The 21,073-nt window shown below is 46.4% G+C and overlaps 1 protein-coding gene across 1 annotated transcript; it reads left to right on the forward strand.

Moving 5' to 3' along the window:
* The first annotated feature begins 4,360 nt into the window (after positions 1-4,360).
* Positions 4,361-20,795, forward strand: LOC127001561 (uncharacterized). Its single transcript, XM_050866209.1, has 8 exons — positions 4,361-4,424; positions 8,947-9,050; positions 10,225-10,351; positions 11,863-12,059; positions 12,602-12,832; positions 14,747-15,024; positions 18,034-18,227; positions 18,536-20,795. Exons 1-8 carry the CDS (start codon positions 4,401-4,403, stop codon positions 20,123-20,125), a joined length of 2,745 nt encoding a protein of 914 aa, XP_050722166.1. The 5' UTR covers positions 4,361-4,400; the 3' UTR covers positions 20,126-20,795.
* Positions 20,796-21,073: the final 278 nt, after the last annotated feature.

Raw genomic sequence — 21,073 nt, forward strand, 5'->3', positions numbered from 1 at the left:
CTTGCTATTGTTCGTGTTGGTTGTTAATCTTTCCATACCCGAAGCTGAATGTCTTTCTTTGTATTGCTTTTTTTCTGAGGAGACCAAAAGAAGTAGTGAAGGGGTGGGAATGATGGAGAGAAAAGTTACGGGAGAAAAACACTTCGCTTTCAATGGGGAAAAGTGATTGTTCCTCGGGGCAGGTTCGGCTCTATAGGTGTGGGGGCAGATACCATCGCGGGGATCACTTCCGAATGTCACTGGCCGAGGAAAAAGTGATTGGTTTTTAGTGCGGAACTGCCCGGGATGGTGGTATGGGACTGTCATGCTGAGAAAGGTTGAATATTGCATAACAAGACATTTCCGTGTGCAAATTCAAAGAGAACAACTGAGTCTTACCAATGAAACAAGGTCTTTTTCAGATAATATTCTAGAAAGCTGCACGAAATTAAATGTTTTTCTTGGTTTCTGAATACTATTAATCAAACAAGGCCTCTTCGGGGAATTTCCAAGACACCTGCATAATATTAAACGTGTCTTTCTTGATGGTTGATAGAATTGTTCAATATCACGAAACGAACTAGAATGAATATTATGGATCGAGGTTACTCTAAATATTCTTACTCGTTCCTCGAAAAATATAGCGCATAAAGAGAAAACAGTAAATGTTCGTCGCCCGGTGACCTTTGAGGGCAAGCCTGATTCAAATGCAGACCAAGAATTTCTGGGCATCAATGTGTCTCCTTAACATGATGGATGAGAAGAGGTCTACGGCCATGGATGAGGAATGGTGGTGGTGGTGGTGTATGTTGGTAGTGGTGGTGGCTAAATTGTTGATAGTGGTGGTGGTATGTTTTGGTGGTGCTAATGGTGTTGTGGTGGTGGTTATTTTTAAAGGGAAAGTTAGATAGAATGGTAATAATGATAGATGGGGAGGAAAATACTTATAATTTGTGTTACTGTTGCTATTGCTGTTGTTGCTGCTCGTGTTGTTACTGTGGCTGGTAGGAGCTTAGTGGTGGGGTTAGTGGTAGTGGTGGGGACGGTGGGAGTGACTGTGATAGTGGTTGTGGTGGTAATCATGAGTGTGTAAGGGTGTGAAAATAATAATGGAACATGACTTGATTTTAATTGTAGTCGTTTGGTGGGTGACATTTCGGTGACTATAGGAGACGATGGTAGCGATAAAGATAATGGGCTGGCGATGGTGATAATGGTGACCGGTGTTGGTGGTGATAGTAGTGATGGTGACGGTGATAGTGGTTACGATACTGAACTTTTTGAGCATGAATAACAGTGACAGTACAGAACAACTGGTATGTGTGTGTGTGTGTGTGTGTGTGTGTGTGTGTGTGTGTGTGTGTGTGTGTGAAAACCGGTGAAGCAACAACTACCAGCGACGAAAATTACGCAACATGAACCGAAAGAGGAAAAAAAAAAAGTATCACAAACCAGCTAGGAAAAAAAGAGAGTATAATGAACTCGGCACAAAGTTAGGTAAGGAGGGAACCCACATATGGACATGACGAAAAAAAAAGAAAAAGAAAAAATAAATAAATAAACCGACAAAATACTCAAATCATGCTGACCTCAATAGCATGGGAAAACATTCGGCTTCTACAAGAGAAAAAAAAAATAGAGAAAGTAAAAAAGTAAAAAAAAAAGAATAGGCAGATAACTAAAAACATACCTTACTAACTTTTCTTACGACTTACATAACACTTACCTAGCAATGTAAGAAAGATAAAAAAGACACACCTAACATGTACTTAACTTGTATAACACTTGACCCCGGCCCGGCAGACTTTGATATTATTACGTCTATTCCTTCACTAAATCTCGTATACGCTCTAGTTATTTTGTTAAAGCCTGTTTTACGCAAGATGTCGAGTGCATAAAAAGTGTGTGTGAGTGTGAGTGTGTGTGTGTGTGTGTGTGTGTGTGTGTGTGTGTGTGTGTGTGTGTAACTATCCCGAAGGACTCGACAAGGTACTGGAAGAGTGAAATAAAATGTAAAAGGAAGAGAGAGGGAGCGAGGGAGGGATGAAGGATGCTGGGATATGGAGATGAGAGTTCAGGAAGTGTGAGAAGGTGGTGGGTAGGAGGCAGGAAACAGAGTACGGAAGGGATAAGAAAAGGTGAAGATGAGAGCAACGTGTGAAGAAGTGTGAAGAAGACCGAGAAGTCTGAGAAAAGGAAGGAAGGGAGGGCAAGGGGATGAAACTAGAGCACTGAAAGAATGAGGAAAGATGAAGATGAGAGTGAAGCTTTGCACGAAGAGAGGAATAAGACACGAAATGATGAAAATTAAAGGATAAGAAAAGGAGGAAGGTAGGGTTGCTGGATAAAAGAAAGCTGATTATGCGGAAATAAAGATTTTTTTTTTTTACTTGAGTAGAGTTTTGCATGAAGACACGAGGACAGGAAGTGAAAGAAGTAAAAGGAGAAGGGAAGGAAGATGGGTGGATAAGAGGAAGAAATATGGAGATGTGAGTGAAAGGAAGGACAATAGATGAAGGGGAGAGTGAGGCCTTGCATGGAGAAAGGAAGAAGACAGAAAGTAAGGAAAGGAAAAAGTGAAAGAGGAAGGAAGGGAGGGTGTTGGATGGGAAGACATGTAAAGTAAGCATGGAAGGAGTGCAGAAGATGAGGACAGAGATGCGTGTGAAAGGTGGGCGGATGAAGGAAGGAGAAAATAAATGGAAAAGGAAAGAAGGAAAGGCAGAAGATAGAAGCCCCCAGTAAAGGAATGTGGGAATGACAAGGAAGATCAAGGTGAATGTGCCGCAAGTGAAGGGCGGGTGGGTAAAGGGAGGAGGAGGAGGAGGAGGAAGGGAAGGGGGGGAAGGAAAGGAAGGAAGGCACGAGGAAGTAATGGGAAAACCTGATCCATGACCTTGAAGTAGGTTTTTGTTGGAGGTCGTTGCCACGTAATTATTGTTTTTAAGCGACGCCGAGGAGGAAGGAAGAGGCATAGGATCCCGAGGGAGACATCAAAGAGACCGTGAACCGTAAAAGAAACTCCTTACAGACAGACAGACAGGCAGATAGACGGACAAGTTAACCAGTTCGAGGGTGTTTATATTTGGAAATAGTAACGTTAAGGGAGACAGGGAGAAATAAAGAGGGCAAGGGAGATTGAACGAATTACAAGGAAAAAAGGGAAGAGGCGAGGTGTGATGAAGGGAGAGATAAGCCAACTTGTGTATGTAACCATTAATTTATTTCCCCTTCGCTTTCAGTACAGACAGGTAAGTGATTCACAGCTCGGGGACAGGTAGCATCATCCAGGTGCCACAGAATTGTTCTTCAACCATCTTAACAACTGTAGACGTGAAATATAATCGGTTGGGTAGCGATTTCAAAACAGTTTTACCGCTACATCTTTGTTATCGATGATCCAACTAAAAAGGTGTGTGTACAGTATCCACTTTAGAGTTAGGACGAAAACCGAAGATGAAAGGGCCAGTCTAAGCACTCCGTAAAGAACCAGTTTATGAGGTCGCATTTAGATATCGACCACATGTTAACGATGCAGAGGAATGTAAAAGCTTAAAGTGGGTCAGACTAAAAGATGGTTGTGCCTCAAATTGATGAGTATGGAGGAACGAGAAAAAAAAGAGAAAAAGGGAGAAAGATTTACATAGAACCCCATAGATATTCAGACCACACAGACCCTATCGCCGAGACAAGGTGGTCTGTTCTTAAACCTAAGTGATATTATGTTAAATCAAATGCCACCAAGACTTTTCATTTCTACATTAGTAAATATTAAGGTGAAGGCAGTGCCGGCCGAACTTGATTTTAAATAAGTCAGTCGTATTGCACTGGACTACTGAAGGGGGAAGCTTATTCCATTCTCGCATTTCAACGCGGGTGAAGAAAAAATTGGTGCAGTCTGAATGTATTTGTTTACTATTGATAGATAGATAGATATATAGATAAACAGATAGATAGATAGAGAGAGAGAGAGAGAGAGAGAGAGAGAGAGAGAGAGAGAGAGAGAGAGAGAGAGAGAGAGAGAGAGAGAGAGAGAGAGAGAGAGAATGAGGAGGAGGGAAAGATCGAGGTCACTACCATGTCTCCTCCAAAACCGGCAAGGCGTCCACCACTTTCTCCTAAACATTCCACCCTGCGGCTATTTCACACACACACACACACACACACACACACACACACACACACACACACACACACACACACACAAAGCAAAAAAAAAAAAACACTACTCAGGCAAACTTAAGGAGCTTCATTTGCAACAGAACCGGCGGACACCTCACCACGTTGCATCTGGTCCACGCGGTTCGAGACCTGAGGGTGGCGCCGGTTGATCCATAGCAGGGGGGGAGAGAAGGGTCATTGCGAGAGAGGGAAAGTGAGGTTGGGTGCACGGAGGAGAGCTGAGTGGTGTGTGGGGCGGAATGAGAGGATGGAGGTGGATACAGGTAAGTGGAAGGGACCACGGAAGTGGGTGTGGGTGACAAGGTGGTAGGGAGGTGAGGGTGGGCGCAGGGAGGTGAGACTGGGTGGTAGAGAGGTGGGGAAGGGTGGTGTGAGGTGGGAATGGGTGGTAGGTAAGTGAGGATGGATGGTAGGAGGTGGAGTAGGAAGGGCGATAGGGAGGTGAGGGTGGTCGCAGGGAGGTAAGACAGGGTGGTAGAGAGGTGGGAGAGGATGGTGTGAGGTGGGAATGGGTAGTAGGGAGGTGGGGAAGAGTGGAAGGGAGATGGGGTTGCGTGGAAGGAAGGTAGCGCTGGGAGGAAGGAGAGGGTGTGGACGCATGGAGGGGGAGGTCATAGCTGTCTCGGGGATTGCTTGGTTTGGTGAGGCGCTGGAGGGTGGGGCAGGGCAGGGCGGGACGCAGCGTGGAGAGCCCTGTGGCACGCTATGCTTTGCTGAAAACCGTATGATTACTATTGCGCTGTGAGGTAAGCTGGCAGGGAAGCGAGCGAGCTGTCATCCACGTGCCAAATAAGATAAGACAGAAGCACCTGGGCATATAAACTTGCAAGCAACACGCAATCGTTCGAAGGCATAAACACACAAAGAGAGATGAATAGGTAGTTAGTTTGTTCATCATAGTAGGTAATGTACAGCCATCAGTAAAATAAAAATACATTATAAATAGTTAATGGTCAAGCGTAATAGAGTAATATTTGAATAGGCACGAATACAAGGATCAAAAGTTTAATTTCCACAAAGTAAATGGATATAATTATTATCTGCAGAAGAGACATATATAAGGGAAATACTAAACACACACACACACACACACACACACACACACACACACACACACACACACACACACACACACACACACACACTTTTTTTTCTTTCATGACAGACTCGCTTAAACTGGAAATCGCCGCATGTCTTACTGTGATCACCTGACAACCATGCATCACCTGGAGCCAGCGGCGAACTCAGGCGGTCGGGAGTACACACACACACACACACACACACACACACACACACACACACACACACAGACATGCCATCACGCGAAACCACCCCGATCTAGTATCACGTCCTGTACTTGTGTAGCCCGGGGAAGCTTGTCACTGTTGATCTTAATATAGCCGCCCCAATCGACTCCTTTCCGACTCTTCTTAACTCACCCCACATCTCCTATAACCCACTCTACTCACTCTTAAATCTACCCTACCATAAGCCAGCCCGTATCCTAACCGACTGTACCCCATGCAACCCTTACCACGCCCTCTTTCAACCCACCCTATATCACAACATAATCTACTTCTACTTCATACCGTAACCTAGAGCTTCTCCCAACGCATTCCATCCCATCCCACTATTCTTCAATTCCAACCCAACCCTACCTTAATCAGCCCACACCCAACCCCACTTCACTGCATCCCATCCTCTATGATTTCAACCCATTTCAACCTCACCCAAACCACATACCAGCAGCGGGGCACAAACGAGCGCACTTCACCTCCGCCGTTCTCCTGTCAATAGCCGAGAATGAGCAGAGCGAGGGCTATCAGCGGATGTTTTGCGTGACAACAACAGCTGCGGCCTCTCTCGTCAGGCGGGGAAAATCTAGCCATTAGAGTTTAGGGTTATCGAGTATTCGCCGCGCAGCCCTGACCTTCCCGCAGGATTACCACGCGTTTGGAAACTCTGCTGACGGTTTCGCAAGGCCGTCAACGCGCACAGACCGACGCATGAGGTGAAGGATGAGAGATGAAGTTTGGTAAAGGGGAAGACTCTAAAGCAGAGTTCTTCAGTTTTCTTACAGCGGCCCGGTTTTATTTTGTATTTCCCTCGCGACCCATTTCGAAGCCTTTCCACATTACTATAGGAAAGCTGTCTCCTGCTGTTTCGTATATAATTGTCTGTATTTTTGAAGTAATGACCAAATCAGTGAGTAATCTATCGCGATCAGACCCCCGACCCATACTTAGAAGAAATCAGCTCTCCGTAACTTATTATTCACAAACGTTCAGCTAAAGGCGAAGAGAGATTTTTTTACAGGTCAATAGAACCTGTTTTACATAAATGGCCAAAAGAGGGATGAGCAGGAATCTTTACGGGCACAAAAAAAAAAAGTTTTACCTGTGTGATCGCTTGAAACTGAGGGAAGTTATTTGGAATGTTTGAGACTATTACGCACCGACAACGAAGTGAGGGAAGAGAGGTAAGGGTATTGCGTTCCAGGGCTTATTTTACACGCAAATCATGTACAGGATGATAAATATTTTCTTGCCAAAAAAGCTATTTCTTAAAGCTGACCGCGGAAATGAGGAGAGGGAATGCTTTTGAGGCCCTGGAACCTATTTTATACAGTTGTCCATGTGAACGATAAGCGGGGAGCATTTACGAAGAAGGGGCCCGAGAGATACTTCACAAACGGCGAGTGCGTGATGAAATACCTTCTTTTATCCTTTGGCTCTGTGAAGATATTTATGTCACTGCCTTTCGGAAACTTGTATATTATATTAGCCTCCTCACCTGCTGAATGAGGTTCAGAAGTTTGTAATATTGGCCAGAATCTAGACATCTAAACTATTTCATCTCATCCTCCACCAGACTCCGAGCATGCCCTTCATACCTAGCTCACCTTAGTAACCCTTTTTTGTCACCAAAGTTCAGAAGTTCGTAACATAATTAGCCAGAGTCACGCTGGACATTTTTTCTCCCTGACCACCAGACTCTGAGGATGGCCGAGCCTGGCTCACCTTGGCAAGGTTAGAGAGATTTCATTCCGTCACTTTTCAGAGTCACTAAACTGGAATTAGCAGTAATGAGTTTTTTTTTTCTTCTATGAAACATAATAGTGATAGTAATTACTTTTTAATCGATTCAGTTGCAGTAATGATATTTTTTCGAGCAAAGATATATTTCCAGCAATGAGATTTTTTACAAACAAATTTTAGTTTTCTCTACCAAACATCCATATCAAAGCCCTGACAGCCCCAACGAACCATGATCACGCCCACTATCGCCACCCAATCAACGCCCGACGCAGAACTGCCGCAGGGCGCCGTTGTTGCCTTGTCACCGCGAGGCAATACATGAAGCACACTACTTGACTTGACGCACTATCCCTGAGGTCGCCAGCCATGTGCCAATCAAGTGCTTTACGCAAATCCGCTCACAACATTTCGGTGAGGCCTATAATTTCGTGGCAACGCCCAATAGAAATGCCGGGTGTCAGTGCAACATCCCCCCCTACCCCCCCTTGCCACCCTCCTCCCTCCCGCCTTGGTCAAATCTAGTAGCAACACCAAATAGTGATGCCGGGTGTCAGTGCAAGATCCCTCCCCCCACGCCACCCTCCTCCCTCACCCCTCTCGGCCCTGACTTTCAGTTTCCGGAATGTGACACTTTTGAAACGAGGTGACCTTGACGAAGATTCGATGTTTTTTCTTACGAGGAAAAGTTTTTTTTTTTTCTTCATCTACTTATCTTTAACAAAAGCATCACCTTGTGCCTTTAAACTATTTTTTCCACCAGGAGAAAATGCGAGTACGTGATAGATCAACGCTTAGAAAGTTGTCCTTTATGGTGCATTAGAAGCATAATCTCCTCAAACATTGGCGGAACTCTTTCACTCAGACTCTTTCAACATGACATCGCTAATAACATATTTCAAGGATGCATTAGTAGAGATAAATCGGTCTAAGCGGTACCGTCATGCCCTGCCGCTCCCTCCCTAACTAACTGAACTTTTATCAGACTGCTGTGTTTCGGGATTTCTTTACGTCGTCTTATAAAGGAGAAGCACATCCGAGATAATTTCCCAAGAATTCTGAATGGCCTTTTGCTCTGTCTCATTGGCACAGAATAAATACGTAGACAAAAAAGATAAAACAGGAGTGTGTGGGAGAGAAGGTACTGCCAATGGAAATGAAATGAAAAAGGGAAAAAACAAAAATATGATGCGGAAATTGCTCTGAAGATGATCTCGAGTAAAGAGCCTGATGGAAAAAGACCCAGAGACCAGACCGAAGCGGGAAACGTAAAAAGTAGAAAAGACAAACACAAAGAATAATGAGGAGGAGGGGAGGGCCAGGGCGCCGCACACCTATGCACGCCGACCCACCCAGCCCCGCCATCCATCCCGGAGTTACATCATCAAGGGCGTTTTGCTCGGTCTAGGTTGGTCATACTCAGGAACCGAGGAATGTGCGTAAAAACCGGCTTTTCAAGGGTCCACTCAGGTCTCTGACACCAACCGAGTCTATTGCGATGTAAAAGTAGTAGTTTTGGGGAGTTGGACTCGAGGAAACAGTCGAACCAGTGACATTTCTGGGTAATGAGACCGATGCAGGTGTGGCGACGTGACCTCCATTATAACGTGTGTGTGTGTGTGTGTGTGTGTGTCACTCAAACACACACACACACACACACACACACACACACACACACACACTACATACAATAACCACCACCACACATCACCACCACCCCCGTCACCACTTCCTCTCCTTCCTCCCGCAGTGGGACCTCGTGTGTGACAGAACGTGGATCAAGGAATGGGTCGTGACGTCATACCTGATCGGCCTCGTGATTGGCGGACTCTTCTTTGGCTTCTTGGCGGACAGGTAAGATAGGTGAGACAGGTAACGCGGTATGAAAGCAAATTAGTGCGTGAACAACTGAATGACACTACGGAAACAAAAATTAAGACCAGGTGACATGAACCGATAATTTGTGCATGAAAATTGAATGACTGAAAAAAAAAATATCTAAACGCTAGGTATTTAAATCAGGTAGTGTTACGTGAGGCATTGGGAATAAGTATCTGAGTTAAACGCCCCCGTAAACAGACAATTCAAGTAAGACAGGTAACACAGAATGATATATAGTACATGAATGACTCGAGGACGAAAAAACACGAAATGATTTGGAGCCCGGTACGAGAATAGTGACGTGTGAGGCATGAGGTGCAAGACTTAGTGCATGCATGAACGACGCAGGGACAAAAAAATAATGAAACGCAGGCTACGATAATGAGACTGTGTGAAGCATGAGGGGCACCGGTTTTCACTTACACTTTTACTGACATGAACGAGAAAAAAAAATAGGTGTAGGAGGGTGGAGATAAGGAGGAGTTGTGTGGAGATGAAGGGAAGGGAGATGAAGGAAGGGGTGGGGTGCACTAAGGTGGAGATAAAAGGGAAGCTGTGGGGAGATAAAGGGAGGGAGATGAAGGAAGTGATGGAGTGTAGAAGGGTGGAGATAATAAGGTTAGGGAAAGGAGACATACACCTTTTATTAACGAGAAGAAAAAAAGGCCTATCTCGAATGAAGGTTCAGATTTAAATGCGGAATAAAGTCTTCACAATGGCAACTCTTTGCGTTTTTGTACGATTCACTTAATTTTCCTGCTGGATATGACGTTTCTTATTCCGCGTCCAATCCTCGCCCGTGTATGCAAATGTAATCAACTTATTCCCACGGGTCGGTTTCTTAGTGCGTGAAGGTATGCTGGGCTCCGGGCTTTTTAATGTAATAAACGGAATAATATAACTGTCAACTGATGTGTACTGTTAGTTGACTTCAATGAGGCTTCCTAAACTATGCCTGTGGTTATATTTAATGGAGTTCTCAGCATAAGCAACTACGTACAGATCAAACTATGCTGAACTGGGGAGTGATCTTAATCTAATAAACTGATACCCTAACCGGAGCCTAAGCCATATGAAGTTAAAGTGATGATTACAAAACACTGATTACTTCCCTATTAACCCGTGAACTCTAACCCCCCACAAGCAGGTTCGGTCGAAGGAACCTGCTGGTGGTGAGCGTGGCCTCCGTCAGCGTCACCGGACTCGCCCTTCACTTCGTCAGGCGACTGATTGTCTTCCTGGGCCTCCGCTTCCTGCAGGCCGTCTTCGTGCAGGTGAGCACACGACAGACTGGATCCTTCATTGAGCTAGGCCGCACGTACTGACGCAGGTTCCTCACAGGTTTGGAAAGGCCGCATGTGTATAAGAACCGGCGAACAGGTTGGGTGAAGCAGGAGGCCTTGATGTTAAGGTCTCTGGGCGACCTAATGCATGCAGTACTCCTTCCGGGTTTCTTCTGCATCGCTTCCTCTTGCGAACAGATGGTGAACACAAGTAAATAGTGAATAAAGACATAAGCCAGATATGGTTCGCCGATGGAGTGATGAGGGCATGAAACAGATTTGGGAGATAAATGGTGAGTGCCAATACGGTAGATCCCTTCAGGAAAGTTTACATACACTCAGGGATGGAGTTAGATTATGAGGCAAAACCTGTGCACGTTGGTCGACTCGCCTCGTGCTGATTTCCATATTTGCCTATTTTCTAATTGATGAAACGACCCAATTAGCGTCTTCATTGGTACAAAGTTTTGCATAACATAGTTGCTTAAGGATGTCTTATCTAATCTTTATACTATGCTACATTATTTTCTCTCTCTCTCTCTCTCTCTCTCTCTTATTACCTCATTTATATTATTCCCTCGCAGTTTTCCAGCTGATGTGTTTATACTATCGATAAGAATCCAGAGCTGCGAGGAAAGGTTTTTGTCTGAGCTATGCAAACATCTGACAACCGAGGGAGTTTGTGGGCACTGCGGCGGCCGGTCTTGTGTCGTTAGGGAGAGGAGGTACAGATAGGAGGAGGAAAAGAAGGAAACGAAGCATATATAGCAGAAATAGCTGAGGGACCATGTGGTAAGGGAGGAGAAAGGTAAAAACGGTGAGTAAGAGGATGAGAAGGAGAAGATGGAAACATTGGAGGGGAAACTTGAAAATACAAAGGACGAACAGAAAGTGAAGGAGGAAAATGAGAATAAAAGTGAAGGAGACGGAAGGGATGAGAGAGCAGGAACAGTACGAATGGGAAGAAGTGAAAAAGGAGTACGAAGGGGAGAAAGAGCGGGAAAACAAATAATGAGAAAGGGAGGGGAAATAAGTTGGAGGAAGAGAGACACTAGCGTGGCGGGTTACTTTGCCTCTTGGACCATAACAGCGTTACAGAGGAGGAGGGGGAAGAGAGGATTGAGGAAATGTAGAAGGAGAATAATAATATGGAGATGAAGGCGGAGCAGGAGGGTGGGAAAAGAGGAGGAGGAGGGTGAGTGGGGGTTATGAGACAGCGAAGAGACCAGACGACTATTACATAACCACATCACACGCGTTAAAAATGGGAAGAGAAAGGATGTTTAGGTTTCTGCTCCGTACAATGTTCAAAGACAAAAAATATGAGAGTTGGGCTTAGTGGCTTCTTTCAGCGGGCCAACAAAGGGATCAAAAGCGGCGGCGCAGCGTAGAATGGTTTAATCAAGGAAGCAGAGCCGCCTCAGGCACCCCAACCGGCGCATGGCTGCCCGCAAGCTGCCAAAAGTCGCCCAGACACTAACGACTTTCATTTCCTCGTCCAGGGAATTTACGTGACCAGCTGGACGCTGCTGGGGGAGTTGTTCCCTCCGAGGTGGCGGTGCCGCGCGCTGGTGGCCGGCGGCATGACGCGGCCCCTCGGCGTGGCGCTGGGGGCCGCGGCGGCGCTCACGGTGCAGCACTGGCGCGGCCTGCAGCTGACCACCGCCCTGCCGCTGCTCATGTCCATCCTCTACTACTGGTGAGTCATGCCCACCGACTGTCTCTTAGACCTGCCCTTAAACTTCGCTATATCCTAAACACTTTGTCACTATTATCATTGAACTTATTCATCTTCCTTTTAAACTTAACATTTCCCCTCACATCCGTATACCAGAGCTGCCTTAATACACGGAGGATGCAAAATATTCAGAGTTTGACCTCACGCACGTTAACGCTTTCCGACCTAGCCTTGCTCATCCCTAAACTACTCTTACATATTCTCTTCTTCACCGGTTTAGGTACCGAACATTCCTCGTTAACCATTACTGAGAGCAGGATATTATTCACGGAAGTAATTTTTCCCTTAACCCTCATCCCTACTATTTCCAAGTTAACAGCCTCACGTGTCCTTTCCTCTCACACCGGTCTTGCTATTCTAACACATTCACTCATTCCTCAATCATCACTCTATCAACACCCTAACTTTGCATATCCTCTCCTCCTACACGATTTCGGAACCCAACGTCCCCTGTCATTGCTCCGTGCTCCTCCCACACACTCCCACACTCACCTCGCCCCCAGGATGGTGCCGGAGTCCCTGAGGTGGCTGCTGACGAGAGGCAAGACGCGGCGGGCGAGACAGGTGGCGGCCCAGCTGGCGCGTCACAACCTGCTCAGCCTCCCCCCCACCGCCCACGCTCAGATGGACCACCTCGCGGCTCACGTCTACATTGACCTGCCCTGGGAGAGCCTCGCCACCCTCTTCCGCACCCCGAGGCTACGCAGACACGTTCTAGTAACTGTGTTCATGTGGTAAGGCGTCTCCTTGTGTCTCCTCCGTGCATGGATGTTTGGAGTGAGCGTTCTTGATTGCAGTCTCCGGTGATTATGTTGGTTATCAATGCACTTAATGTTCTTATATACCGAGGAATCACTACTTCTTACGTGTCAAGGAATTTCCCACTCTCTAACGCTTTTGCCTAAATAACTGGCGTGGAAAAAAAGCACTAATGTTTTTCTTAAGGAGACAAAATATAAAATGAAACCACCGGGAGTCCCACTTTCGGAAAGCAAAACTACGCCGGCAAAGAAGCTGACAAAAACACACCGGTTGCATGTTTCTTTGGTAGATCCGCCTCCTGCCCCCAATGCCCAGCCCCTCTCCTTCCACTAGCATACTTTCCCTCCCTCCCTCCCTCACTCATCTTCTATCCGTCTATGCAATCCTTCCTTTTCTCTTCTTCAATTACTACTTTCCATACCTGCGCCCTTCTGCATCTCCCTCATTCTCAACTTTCATTGCTCCCTTCCTCTTTCCACCCATCCATCCATCCATCCCAGTCACATCTCAATCTTCTCCTACTCAGCCACATCTGCGCCACCCCAATCCTCCCTCCTGTCCGCGGCCATACCCCAGCCACACCACCCCTTTCCTCTGTCCCCAGTGACACCTTCACCTCCTCCCTATTCTCCCACCCCCGGTTGCTCGGCTCTGCTCCAGTAACCTACACGCTTCTCCTTTCACTCGCTCCTGCCGCCACTCACTCCACCAACCGAATGGACGCCTCCAGACTCACAGCAAAAGACCAATGCTCATTTTTTTCCCTTTCTTCGGCCGTATACAAGTCATCGGCTGCGGAAAAACTAACTGGCTAAGTCTCGGTACTGCCCTCAAACTGAACTGGCTCGTAAAAACAGGTTGGTATTTGAGTGTTTTCTTGCTGTTCTTTTCCTTGAGCCTATTTATGAGAGCTTGGGCTAGTTGACGATGCAGCTTGGCTCGGCTTGATTGCTTCTGACCGTCACCTCCCCCTCCCCTCCCCCCCCCCATCTATCACTCATTTTCCCCATAACTTTCCTTCGCCTCTCTGAATCACCATTTACTCCACAATTTACTTATCCCTCAATTTCATCCTCATTTCCCCTCACCCACTTTGCCTTCATGCTTCTTTCGACCCCTCACTCATTCTACCCATAACTTTCCTTCGCCTCTCTGAATCACCATTTACTCCACAATTTACTTCTCCCTCAATTTCATCCTCATTTCCCCTCACCCACTTTGCCTCCATGCTTCTTCTGTTTCCTACTCACTCGACCCCTCCTCAGCTTATCTCTTAACCCCCCCCCCGCCCTTCGACTTCCTCTCTTTTCCTCTCAGACCTCTCACTCATTACTTACTATCTTTACCTCCCCTACCCACCTTTTTCCCCTCTTATCTCTCCCCGCAGTCTTTATTTATCAAGGAAGATGCATGAACAATTCCCTCACTCATCCCTCACTCAATTATTACCTCCTCCTCCTTTCACTCATTCTCTACCTTCTCATTCTTCCCCTCATTCCCACCTTCCCCCCTTCAATCACACATAACAGTATCCCTCCCTCACCCTTCACTTCCCTTACTCCCTCCTTACCTCTCCCTTTCACCTCCTTCTCTCTCTCCTTCCTTTCCTCTTACCCCCACTCCCTTGCTATTCTCCCTTCGCTTTCTTCACCGCCCGCCGCAGCCAACAACAAGAACATGACAGGTGTTGGACGGGATCAAGTTTAATGAGGCCACAACTTACGATGCCTCTGATAAGTTGAGCTTCCTGCTGTGTGATGCAATTAGCCCATCATCATAGGATTATGCGACTTTCTCTCCCTCTCCTCTCCTCTCCTCTCCCTCTCCCTCTCTCTCTCTCTCTCTCTCTCTCTCTCTCTCTCTCTCTCACCTTATCCCTTCTACAGGCTGGCCGTGTCCCTGGCAGGCGGCACATTCCGAAGAGAGCTGCTGGAGACGATGGCGGAGAAGGACGAGGAGGGGAGAGGCCTGAGGAAGCGGCTAAGCGTTCTCGGGGGCCCTGGTCACCTGGGGGCGGCGCTGTGGGCGGGGGTGGAGGCGGGGGCGGTGGTGCTGTCGGCCGTGCTCACCAACCTGCTGTACCGCCGCGCCTTCCTCGTGGTGACGCTGCTTCTCGCCGCCGCCCTCGCCCTTGCCGTCACGTGCGTCAGGCGGCTCGTGGACGGTGAGGCGAAGGGCGTGACACGTGAGCGGCCTGTGGAGTATAGAGGAAAAAAAACGGGGTGGTGACATCTTTCCATCATTTTTATCTTGGAGATTGCAATATGAGGAGTTAGAAAAGAGAGATGATAACAACACACAGGCAGTCACTTGAGGATACCTGTGAAAATTGGGAGAATATCATGATTAGATTACGATTATTCATGTTCTCATTTGTTTTTTTATGATGAGGAGAGGGAGCACGGGAGAGCAAGTGAGATTGAGGAAAAATAAGAGTAGTGTGTTTCTTTATATAATGTGAGGAGGAACGGACGTCGAAAGGATGATAAAGAAATAGGGAGAAAACACGGTTACATATATTTCCTCTTTTCCTGGATTTTCACGCTGGAAAGAGTGAACGGAGATTAAAGTGGAAGCCGTGACGAGTGATGTGTGGAAATAATAAACATTTTCTTTAATATTTAGAGTACTACCATGACATTTTTTTTTCGAATGGGGAAGGAGCACGTGGGAGGAAACTATGTAGGAGTCCGAGCGAATTGTGGAGGGAAAGTACGATAAAATATGAAAAAGGAAAAAATCTTAATCTTAGCAGTTTAACGTTTTGAGGCTTCTGCTCATTATTTTGTGTTTCTGCTTCTCTTTTCCGAACTTTATTTATTCTTCATCCTCTTCTCTTCTTTTTACTTCATCTATACTACAACGCTTTGCTCTACTGCTGCCTCCGAATACCCTGCAAACCGCCTCTATTTTCTTAAGGAAAAGTCAAGGAGAATTCTGTAGAGAGATTATGGAGGCTGCATTAGGTGTTTCTTACGTACGAGAAAATGTGAAAAAGGAAAAAATCATAATCTTATCAGTTTCAAGTCTTAAGGAGGAGTCAAGGAGTGTTCTGTAGAGATTATGGTGGTTACGTTCTGTGTTTCTTCTGCTTCCACGTGTAACATCAAGAACACTGCTGCTGTCTGAAATGGAGACAAGACGGCGGAAACACTGTGCGGTGGAAGACATGATGAAGTGGAACAGAGGAAGAGGAGGAAGGTAAAGAGCCAACTTCCTCTTGCTTGACTCCAAAAGGTATACGCCGGGGAAGTACTTTTATTTACAAAGCATCACCTAACGGAAGGAAAAACATTACTGGCTATAATACTATATTCTGCTATGCTACTATACTGACAGAAAACATGACCTCACAGAACGGGAATACCATACCAGGTTAGAAGAGATGACAGAACCTGAACAAAACAGTAAATTGAAGCACACCTGTCGGCAATACTCTTAATTAGAAAACATCACCTGCACTGTCAGTTAGAGTAAAAATACATGTACGTAATTAGAAATGACGGAAATTCTTAATAAACACAAATGTCTAGTATAAAAAATGGCGGCGAATTTCCTTTGCGTAACAGATTAATCTATACTGTCGATATAATATAGGTACTGCGTAAGTTTATTTTTCATTTCTCTCTCTCTCTCTCTCTCTCTCTCTCTCTCTCTCTCTCTCTCTCTCTCTCTCTCTCTCTCTCTCTCTCTCTCTCTCTCTCTGATAACAAACAGGTTGAAACAAAAAATATAAAAGGCAATAATGACATAAAAAAAAAGAAATCCAGAAAAAAAAATCGGGAACAAACTGGATGAGTACGAGAAAAATAGGAAAAAAAAAAGAAAAAGGGGCAGAAAAGTAACCGGTCAAAACAGAAAAACCCTGAGTTGGTTCATTACCGTTAGTGCCGTGCTGGGTCAAAATCTTTCATTATTATTATTATTATCATTATTATTTTTTGTCTTTATTATTTCTACTACAGTTACTACTATTACTACTTATACCTTGCTACTGCAGCCACCACCATCAACATACTCACTACCGCTATTAACCTTGCTGTGCTTTTAAACCACTCAAACTATTACCGGTATTATGCACTCCACAAACCTCATACTGACCCCCCCTTCCCACACACACATCCTTAAGCCATCACAAGTTATCGCAGTGCCTCGAGGGGTCAGTTGGGGGAGGAGGAGGAGGAGGAGGAGGAGGAGGAGGAGGGTAAAGAGCCAACTTCCTCTTTCTTGACTCCAACAGGTATACGCCGGGGAGCTCGCTGCCGACCCACGTCTTTGTCTCCGCCAGGGACACACTCTTGGGCAGATTTCTCCCTTATTAAAATGTCTCTTGTTAGTATCTTTATTGCAACGTTCACGCTTAACTTTCACCCATTGTCGGGGATCCTCAGAAGTCGGGTAGTGAGGTGTGTGATGACGCGGTGGTATTGAGGTGGTGGTGGTGGTGAGGGGGGACGGGGGATTAGGGCAGGCCAGGGCAATGCAGGGTATGGTAGGGGTAGCGGTGATGGTGGTGTCTTTTGATCTTACAGCACAGAGGAGGCTAAACGAGATCTTTTATTTTTTGTAATCTCTATTTCCTTTTTTGTTTCTGCCGTTTCACAAGACGGAGCAAGAGGCCGTTTTCAAGTTTCCTTTCTCAGGGTTGGAACATAACAATGGGAGCGGGGGGTTGAGGGTGGGAGTGGGGGGATAAGTATGGTGGTCATGGTTATTCGTCTGCGTTTCTCCTACGTCCAGACCTTGTTTCCTCTATCACCGGACTTGACTCATAATTGACAGTGTTTAAAGGTCTTGGTCACCCGCTTATTACACGCCTCCACCCATCTATCCATCCCTCTCCCTAACTCTCTCCTTTTGCGGCTTTTTGTTAACTCTTCGGTCATCCTCTCTATCTCTTCATCCAACCATCCGTCAGCCTCAGTTTTCTTCCTTTCATGGGACTTTTTATTTATATTTCAGTCACCTTATCCATCCATCCAATAGTCTCTCCCCCCCCCCCCCCATCAAGTGTGGCTATCTTTATATAAAAATTAGATATCCCTGTCTTTATCCATCCACCTACCAGCCTCTCCCCTAACTCCTTCAAACGCTATTCTCGAACTTCTTCTGCCTGGCGTTGAGAGAAAAGAACTCGCAGTGTCCAAACTTTCTGATCCTCGTCCTTCCCCAGAGGCGTGGATGGACGTGACTGCCCTGGCCACGGCGCTGCGATTTGTGGGCGTGCTGGTGGTGGGCTGCGTGAGGGTGGGCGTGGGCGTGCTGGTAGTGGAGGTGACACCCACTACCGCCCGTGCCTCAGCAGTGGGTCTATGTGCCGCCCACGCCGCCCTTGGGGAGATCCTCGTCTCCCTGATGACTTCTGTGGTAGGGAGGATTTTATTTGACCTGTTTTACGGTATGGCTAAGAGAGACCTTCTCTGCTTTCTCTTCTCGCTTTCTCTGGTAACTTTCACTCCAGGACACACTCGTAATCCTCTTTCCTCCTTTCCACTCTAGATTTGCCTGGCATTGCTCGCCCTACAACATACCATACTAGTTTGCCTCATTTAATCCTTTATCCACATGTTGTCATTGGATTTACATAATGATATTTTTAGACTAGTTCTAACCTTTCCAGTTCAACTCTCCGCCTCCCCCTTACAGCACTCCACTACTCATGTCTTACTCGACAGGCTAAGATGACGTACCCCTCCGTGCCCTGGCTCGTCTCTGCAGGGAGTTGCCTCCTCGCGGCTGCTTTGACACTGCTTCTGCCCGAGACTTCAGGCACAACCCTGCCAGACGTGGTGGACGAGGCCGAGGTGGTGGGGCTGGCGCACGGCGGTGATGTCTTCAAGTCGTGCTACACGAGGTACGGCCGCAGCCCATACTGGACAGAGCTGGACAGTGAGGGCGCTGAGGGGACTCTACAAGCACCGGGTGAGGGTGGCGGCCAGCACAGGAGATTTGACGATAAATCTGAACAATCGCTTGACTTTGATGCCGACGTGAACAACAGTAGAGTGCCAAGGAAGAGCCACGCTCCGCCACACTCCCTCGACTCTCACTCGTCCTCGGACTCTCTCGCCTCCCTCATGTCGCTTGTAGACGTGCGTCGCGTCAACGGCAACAACTCAGACACCAGCGATTCCAGCGACCACGACAGCCTTGGCGCCGCCCCAAGAAGGCGTTTGAGCATAGTAGAGAAAGATGCAAAGATGAAAAACATCACAGCAGACTATTCAGATTTTCAGGAAGCTTTGCCTGAAGGCCGTAAGGGGGCAGTTACAAATTCAACACTATCAAGAAAGAGAGATGACGCCACGGACTTCAATTTTTTATCTGACGGTGATCCTCTCTCGGGGCAGAGTGACAACAGAGAGGTCAGCCTCGAGGTGTTATGTGACGACGCAGTGGAGAACGACTTTAGCCTGTCTGTGTTCTCCTTGAAATTCAGACACATCAAAAGACCAGTCAGCCCCACAGACAGAAGGACGCGGCCAGACCTCCACTACTCCTCCTCCTCCTCCTCCAGCGGGGACACCCCCAAGCCGGGCAAAACACTGGTCCAGGACTATATTTCCCATCACGGCTCAAGTGGCGACGGGACGGACTCTCGAAGTAACTCACTGAGCGAAAAAGACGTGACAGAAGGAACTCTTTTTCGGGCTGTGCCTATCATGGTTACACTTGGTGATAGTCCTGAGGTTTTCCAGCATACAGAACAGCTCAAGAAAAGACGAAAATCATCTAACAATGATGCAGGGGATAATCAGGTGTGCCGCCAACCAATGCATATACGTAATAAACACGAAGCCAACGCTAGTCACACTAAAATTAAGGCTAGAGATCAGTCACGTGATAGCCTCAGCGTTTCTCCGTCACCTGAACCCAAACCCAAAAGGCGCCGCCCCTCGCCTGCCACACAAGTTCCGGCGTGTGGCAGCTTGAGCGACAAGCCACATTCTGCTGAGATGGAAACTTGCAACAGCTCTCCTCCGGCTCGCTATTACCTCACTACCCTTCTAGACGCCTCTTCAGGCAGCAGGACCGACCCCTGCTCGACCGATATAGTTCACCCCACGCAGGGAGATCGGAGAAGTGAAGGAGGTGAACCAGATTTCAAGGCTACGGCCGGTAAATGTAAAGCAGGTTCATCTAAAAGACATGAAAAACCTGCCGTTTTGCGAGGCGTCGGGCGAACGTTGAGCACTAGGACGGACGGTAAAAGTAAAACAGGTGAGGTGGATGCAACTGTGAGCGACAGTGATAATAAAAACTAATAGAAGTACACTGTCACATCCACCGCCATCTCCACCACCACCACCATAACGCGGCACAAAGGATGAAAAATCAACAAAAATAAAGTTTCATGGTGAGGCATGTTCTTGGGGTGAGGCAAAAAAGAGAATGGCAACTTATTAATCGCAGAAGTCAGAGTAGACAGATAACCGGATGGAGAGATGATGTTAGATAATATTCCGGAGCAAGATGGATGATGATGATAATGATGATGATGGTGATGAAGGTGGTGGTGGTGGTGACAATGACGGTGATGATGGTGAGGTACAGAGAGTCCATGATGTGTCCTGCAGATGACCGGATCGAGACCGCATGGGAAATGACCGACCTGCAGCCTGTCACCTGTATACGAGTACTGGACAAACATGATTGACTATTCTCAAAACAAACAGTAGGAAAGAGAAATCATGGAAAGTAATGCCACGTAATGTCTGCATGCACGTATTAATGATAAAGGTTGTCTATTGAAGGTGGAAGGAAAATAACCAAATACTTCAAGTTCTTACAAACAAGAGAGAAAAAGGGTTAGAGTAATAATTATAAACAATGCCTGCAAAATACACGTTAATGAGATAATTTGTTTACTGAAGTTAGGAAAAGGAAACCAATATCTCACTTTCAGTCTATATTCACAGTAAGATAATACGTTGTATCGAGATAACAAAACAGTATTATATTTATCAATATTTAAGTAGTGTTTCCCTTTTCCTTTCTTCTTTTCTCTCCCTTTAGTTTTCCTTGCTTGGAAATTGGAAAGCAAGATAAAAATATTCATTAACTCCCTTTAAAATTCCACCCCAAGAAAGAGAATAGGTATTTTAGGGGCACTGTAACCAAAATGTGTCAGAGTTATATTTCTCCTCCTCCTCTTCTTCTTCAAAATAACAACATTAACAGCGGGCATCTAGCGAAGCACAACTTGTAACACT

The sequence above is a fragment of the Eriocheir sinensis genome, chromosome 21 (genome assembly GCF_024679095.1).
Source record: "Eriocheir sinensis breed Jianghai 21 chromosome 21, ASM2467909v1, whole genome shotgun sequence".
NCBI lineage: Eukaryota > Metazoa > Arthropoda > Malacostraca > Decapoda > Varunidae > Eriocheir > Eriocheir sinensis.

Excerpts from the sequence above, each read along its gene's own strand:
- LOC127001561 (XM_050866209.1), top strand. The coding sequence starts at position 4,401 with ATGAGAGGATGGAGGTGGATACAG. Across the intron at positions 9,051-10,224 it reads TTTGGCTTCTTGGCGGACAG|GTTCGGTCGAAGGAACCTGC; the intron begins GTAAGATAGGTG and ends CCCCACAAGCAG. Across the intron at positions 12,060-12,601 it reads ATGTCCATCCTCTACTACTG|GATGGTGCCGGAGTCCCTGA; the intron begins GTGAGTCATGCC and ends CCTCGCCCCCAG.